The 6,820-nt window shown below is 39.3% G+C and overlaps 1 protein-coding gene across 1 annotated transcript; it reads left to right on the top strand.

Annotated features, from left to right (window-relative positions):
* The first annotated feature begins 1,438 nt into the window (after positions 1-1,438).
* On the top strand, positions 1,439-6,439 carry cetn3 (centrin 3). Its single transcript, XM_041960120.1, has 5 exons — positions 1,439-1,555; positions 3,189-3,324; positions 4,152-4,266; positions 4,441-4,632; positions 5,774-6,439. The coding sequence occupies exons 1-5, from the start codon at positions 1,539-1,541 to the stop codon at positions 5,815-5,817; spliced, it is 504 nt and encodes a 167-aa protein (XP_041816054.1). The 5' UTR covers positions 1,439-1,538; the 3' UTR covers positions 5,818-6,439.
* Positions 6,440-6,820: the final 381 nt, after the last annotated feature.

The following is a 6,820-nucleotide window of genomic DNA, read 5'->3' as shown; positions in this document are numbered from 1 at the left end:
TAAATGACATTTGGTTCCTGCAGACTGAACACAGTCACAGTAACCTTCTGTCGTTCTCTATATTTAATGGGGAGACTGCCCACATGGTACCAGAAGAAGGCCAAATTATCACAAAACAACTTTTATACGTCCAAACAGATAAAAAAAAACTGGCAGAAAATGCCCAATCTGGCATTCCTTCAGCATGACTGTGTGTGTGAGTTCATTAGTTGTTTTATTTATTATTATGTGTGTTTTTTTTCCTCATTTACATCATGAATTTGGACAAAAACCTAATCGTGTTAAAATCACTGTAGCAGGTCAATTCATTATTCAAAGGAGCCTCAATGAGAGTAAATAGCGTCAGTCTGAGTAGACGCTGTAAACAAGCAAAGAAAATGACTTTCTGTTTAACTGGACAAAGACAAACATTCAGTGTTACGTGGTGGAGAACAGAAGAACGTTTGATACGGATCTTCCAAGGAGAACATGCAGGCTTTCAATCTGAAGGGAGGAACATCCTGGAAATGACAGGATGAGTCCTCGTGAATAATCCAGGAGGTGTCTGAGTGCATGTGTGGTGTCTTATTCTCTGCAGACTGACCGAGCATCACCCTGCCTGGGTAACAAGAGCTGGGTCAGGAGGCCCCTTTCAGCATTTATTTAATAAGACTTAACCATGCAGTACTTCACTTGGCCAGCAGATATCAGTGACTCCACAGTCGTGATTGAGAGAGAAGCATCTGTGTGTTAAACAGCAGCAATGGACAGAATCAGTGTTAATCAGTGAATTAATTATTAGATATTGATCATAGTGTGTTCACACAAGGCAGCCGACTCACTGTTAGATCAGTCTGTGTGTGAGAAAGATCAACACGTTCTCATCCAGGATCATCAAACACATATCGTACAGACACAGCACGTTGTTAATGTGTGAAACACTCACAGTTTGGTTCCACTGAGGCACCAGAACTACTTGGTTAGGTTTAAGAAAAGTTGGAGTCAGGAAAAGACTTTCTGACAATCATTTATGTTGTGAAACTGTTGCAGTTTAGTTTGAAGTTTAAGAAAGATTGTTGACTTCTGGTTTCTCTGTTAAGATCAATGACTTTTGATGATGATGTTGAGGAGCAGTTGTTCTGAGTGTCTAATATTGCCACAGATGGATTTACATTGGAGTTACTTCAAAAAACTTACTATTCTAGAGATTTGTTAATTACAGTAACAAATGGTATCATTAGCAAGCAGTTATGTAAGAGCAGGATTAAAAATGGAAACTTAAGGATTCAGAGTACAGAACAAACTGTAGGAGTTCAATAACTCCAGAAGATGGCAGTAATGCAGCACTACTGCTGTTAAACTCAAAGAAGAAGGAAAAGGCGATAGATTGAATAGCTGTGACTTAAACCAATCAGACAACACTTAACTGCTGCCTAGTGACCAGCGACCAATAGGAAACCTCTGTGGGAGCGCGGATAAACGGATTTGCTGTGTTGTAGTGATAGCTGAGTGTTTAGCAACAATATCGATTTGTTTAACATTTTAAAATCTACTTTAGAATGAGTCTGTCTCTAAGGTGAGTCTGTTTGTCTCCCCTGCTGCTCTTTGTGTCTTCAGCACTGTTCATGTTAATGTAGAAAACGTGTAACCGCGCAGCCAAATATAGCTCTTTCGCGTTAGCATGTTTGGCTTTTAGCACCAGCGTTTGATAAATAAATTGTCCGCAAAACTTCGATTAACTTGTTAGTTTACAGTTTTAAGTTGACTAATGGAAAGAAATGTGGCTAACTAGCTCACTACTGCTGTAACTTAACTTTCCTTTCCCCTCCTAATTTACAGCGCCGCAATGTAGCACAACGTTTTGTTAAAAAAAGAAGTGGTAGCTTACACTTCATGCTAACTAACGTTAAGGGTACACGAATGATCTTGACTTCATGCAAGACTTAACGTTAATTAATACACCAAACTAAAGTATTTCAAGTTCATGTCTTATCCAGTATGACCAGGCTCTTCAGTGATCAGGTATTCTGTTGAATTCCAGGGGTTGCAATCCTGATTCGCTAGCTAAGCATTACTTCTTCAGGGCCCTGAGTGCTCACCTGTCGCGTCCTTAACACTGATAAATACATATGAATTTATAGTGGCCTAACTGCCACATGTATTAACCATTTCTTGTTTATCAATGTGCTACATTACTAAATAATAGATAATTGAGTCCAAATTTATCATACATTTGTAATTTTCAAGAACAGCTGGGTCGCTGTGTAAAACATGAATAAACCAGAATGTGAAAACCTGCTAATCCTTTCTGACATAAACTCACCTGAAAACAGAACACAGTCAATATATTTAATATTTGCACTTATCAGCTTCATTGATTTTTGTAAATATCTGCTCATTCTGAATCTGATGCAGCAACACGTTTCAAACAAGTTAGGATGGGAGCATCAAAAGACTGGGAAAGTTGTGGAACGCTCCAAAAACACCTGTTTGGATCATTCCACAAGTAAACAGGTTGATTGGTAACAGATGATAGTATCATGATTGATGATGGCTCAGTGGTTCACAGGGAGGATGGAGCGAGGTTCAACACTTTGTGAACACATGATTGGATAAAGGAGATTAGTACCTGGACTCAGGAACACTTCTGTTGTCAGTAAACACAGTTTGATTGCAAATGATTGATTTTGGTTTTATTAACGTTTTACACAACGTACCAACTTTTTGGGAATCAGGCCTGATGATGTTTAAATCGGCAGCAGGCCACAACCATGATGAAGCAATGAAGAAGTGATGCTCAGTTAATCATGATTACAACATTTGGAAGAGAATACATGTGCACTGCTGTGACTGGTCAGGTTTTGTCCCTTTAACTGCAGTCTTGCTTCAGTTGTTGCATTAATTAACCTATTGCTATTGCATTAAGTCATGCATGAGATGCTGTTAATTCTTATACATTCCTGATGGTTCATGTAGTACTGCATGAATGAATTCATTCTTTTTCATGCCTGAATTCATGATAATTCACGTACCCTTAGTTACCATAAATTGTTACCAGTGGCGCTTTTTACAGTAGTGTATTGCATACTTCATTTTGATAGATAGAAAAAAAACTTGATAAAGTATAATAAAAATGTGTGCAGCGGCAGTAGAGTGAAACAGTCTCGTTGTCACAGAATGTGTTGTGATGCTGTCATCTGTCGTTCCAGAACTGAGCTTGCAGTAGACAAAAATAAGCGCAAGAAGAGGAGAGAGCTAACAGAGGATCAGAAACATGAAATCAAAGAAGCTTTCGAGTTGTTCGACACTGACAAAGATAAAGAAATCGACTACCACGAGCTGAAGGTGAGCAATGAAAGACGCTTATGTTAAGGGAAAAGAGGTCTTGCAGTCAACAGCTGTCAAACTGTTCTGTACTGACTGTCTAAAGCCTGGTACGCTCAGAATGTCATTATTTACACCCAAAGATGTTTTGCTTCATCACCCAAATATCGTTGTTCACTGTTATATAGAATACTTTTTACATTTGTGTTTGACTCTTTCAGACTAAGCAGGAGAAAGCCAAAATCATCGATAAATAAGCATGTTAACTTGTATCTGTATCCTGCAGAGATTGATTGATTCACTTACTGACTCGGTTTCTCACTCAGCTACTTCACATGCACACTCGTGTCCTGGCTTTGAGTCCCATCGTGGTTCTGATCATATTTGGGATGTGACACGGAACATTTATATCCAATCATCCACAACCATAACTGTCCAGGTTTCTGATCATCTGATCGAGCAGGTGTGTGTTTGACATCCATCAGATCAGTTCTTTCCCGACTGAGTTACCTGAACTGTTAAGGATGAACTCACTTTAGGTAACACTATGCTGCATTAGCTTTTCCACCCAAACTTCAGTGATTAAAGATGAGAGTGACAGTAATTACCCATGATGGACAGAGTTCAGACAGACAGAAACTAGTTATTTCTTAAATGTTAAGGTATCTCAGTTGGTTTGGCTGAGATGAAGAAAATCACAGACATTCCTGCACACAGATAATCAGAATCCTGGATACTGTTAGAATCGTGAATGCAGGGATATGAATGACCTGGTTTCTGGTTCCACGTCATGTCCTGACAAAGATCAAAACCACGATTCCATTCAAACATACTAAAAATCCCAACAGGTGGCGATGCGTGCGCTCGGCTTTGAAGTGAAGAAAGTGGATGTTTTGAAGATTCTTAAAGACTATGACAGAGAGGGAAATGGCAAAATAACATTTGAGGATTTCAATGAAGTTGGTGAGTTTGCTTTCAGTTCAGTTGAATCTCTCTGTAGAGAGATTTTGTAATGCATGTGACAGTCAGAGTGCCAGTGGCTGATGGGAGGGGACGATACACAAAGCGAGTAAATCTGTCCTTAGACTGACTGAAGCTCGTAAAGTAAATCCTTAATGTGTTTATATCTTTCTGCAGTGACTGATCGCATCCTGGAGCGAGACCCAAAGGAGGAGATCATGAAGGCCTTCAAGCTGTTTGATGATGATGAATCAGGAAAGATCAGTCTGAGGAACTTGAGACGAGTAGCTCGAGAACTTGGCGAGAACATCAGCGACGAGGAGCTGCGCAGTATGATCGACGAGTTTGACACCGACGGAGACGGTGAAAGTAAGTGATCATTAGTGAGTCCTGACGTCAGTTATGGAAGATGCTTCACAAAGTGCCCAAATGTTTTCACTAGAAGGAGCCGAAACCTAAAGATATCTGAAGCCTCTTTCACACAGGACAAATCACATCTGGCTTCTGCCTTCAGATCAGCATTCACTCACGAGTCAAATGACTCTGCAGTAGTCACAGGTATTCATCAGCTCCAGCTCTGACTGGCAGTGATGGATATTGGATGCTGGAAACCAACAGGTATCATCCAGAACTACTAATGACAGCCGAAGTTGGTCCAGGTCAACAGGGAAATCATAAATCTTAAAGGAGTATGGTATTGTTTTGTATTCCTTTAAAGTAATTAAACAAACATTTAGTAGTCATATAAGGTGATTTTAGAAATATCTGTGCTGGAATGATAAGAAAATATACTGACTACTTTAATTTCTATAGAAGGTATTTAGACTGGAAAATAGCTGGAAAAGCACAGTTGTTGAGGAAATACAAAGTGACAATACCACAGTGTAGAAATACTCTGTTGCAAGTGAAAGTTCTGCATTTTTTAAGTAAAAGTACAAAAGTATTAGCATCCAAATATACTTAAGTAAAAAAAACATACTCATGCAGAATGGTCCAGTTCAAAATTGTTTCTATTGTTTTGTATTGATTGCATTGTTGGATTATTGCATCAATTAATGTGTTCGCCACTTTAATGCTGCTGCTTGTAAAGGTGGAGCTAATTTTAGCTACTTTATAAACTTCCGGGTAGCCAACAAAGTACAGTATTTATTTATGAAGTAGCAGAACATGGCATTACTCAATTAAAAGTAAAAATACCTCAACATTGTACTTAAGTGTTGTACTTGAGTAAATGTACTTAGTGACTTTCCACCACTGGAAAGCACAGCTGGCTAATAATAATTACTGCTCTGTTAAAGTAAGCTAGCGTGGACAGGTTTGGGGCTGTTGGTCGGACAAGACATTTGATGACATCACCTCGATCATTTTTTTTAAATCAGTGATCAATAAATTGTATATAATCTAATAATAATTGCGATCAGAGTGACCTTCACAGATGTCTGTATTAGTGGCAGATGAGCATTAATGTGTAAAGTTACCCTCAGACAACTTGTTTTTTTTTCTTTTCCAGTAAATCAGGAGGAGTTCCTCTCCATCATGACGGGCGACTCCTGATGAAGAGTTCTGGCTTGGATCGATCGTCTGTATTGTGAGAAGCTGAGTGACTGAACATCTGTGCATGAAGGTGAGCATAAGATCCAGCAGTGTCAGCTTCCTGCAGAGGGTCTGAAGTGGACTTTAAGTACTCATTGGCCTTGTGGTTTATACTTGATCCATTACATGAAAGGACCGGACTGTCTGAAAAGTTCTCTGTGGAGTCCGTCAGTCCCTCCTGAAGACGAAGCTGTTGATATCATGCAGCTCTTTTATTTGTGTGTTGTGGACGTTTCCGTGTTTCTGTCTTAATAAACCTGCTGCAAATTCACCTCAAACGTGTCTCAAAGGACATTTCAGACTTCATCTGATGTTGTTGGTCCTGTTGATTGTATTCAAGCTCTGATGTTCACCTTGTTGTCAGCTGTTGGAGGCAAAAGGGACAAATTTTATTGTTCATTCCTGAAGTGACTCTTTGATTCTGTGTGTCTTTATATTCTTGAGGAGAAAAAAATTTGACATTAGTTAACACACAAGCATACTGTAGATGACCATTTTTGAGTGGTTGTTTTTGCCATTTGCATAACATATACGTTTGAATGTGCTATTTATTTTGTACAAAATAAATCGGTTTGCCGGCAAACTCTTTTCTAACGCTTTATTTATGATATTTAGTTTCCATCCAACAACACAACCCGTGCTCCACCCTCCCCCATTCAGAATCCCAGAGACATCCCGTCGGTTCAGCATCAAAGAAATACAAAAATTCCATATAATAAACAGTGAATCAATCTAAAAATGCATCAAAAAGAGATGGAAAACATTCACACCATTCATTGTCCCACATCAAACATCCCACACTGATCATATTTCAGACAGATATTTCTACACATGATGACCAATACACTGAATTTATCTCCATGATGGAGACGACAGTGTCGGTCTGTCCTCATTGTGGTCTAACGTCCTTCCTGCTGTACCTCCACTGTCCACCAGAGGGAGGCACTCAGTCACGACTGTCCTT

This window comes from Chelmon rostratus, chromosome 19, assembly GCF_017976325.1.
Source record: "Chelmon rostratus isolate fCheRos1 chromosome 19, fCheRos1.pri, whole genome shotgun sequence".
NCBI classification, from domain to species: domain Eukaryota; kingdom Metazoa; phylum Chordata; class Actinopteri; order Chaetodontiformes; family Chaetodontidae; genus Chelmon; species Chelmon rostratus.
Note: the sequence above shows the minus strand (reverse complement) of the source record. Positions and strands in the feature narration are given on the sequence as shown.

Coding starts and splice junctions, on each gene's coding strand:
- cetn3 (XM_041960120.1), top strand. Junction 3,325..4,151: donor TCGACTACCACGAGCTGAAG/GTGAGCAATGAA, acceptor AAATCCCAACAG/GTGGCGATGCGTGCGCTCGG. Junction 4,267..4,440: donor TGAGGATTTCAATGAAGTTG/GTGAGTTTGCTT, acceptor ATCTTTCTGCAG/TGACTGATCGCATCCTGGAG.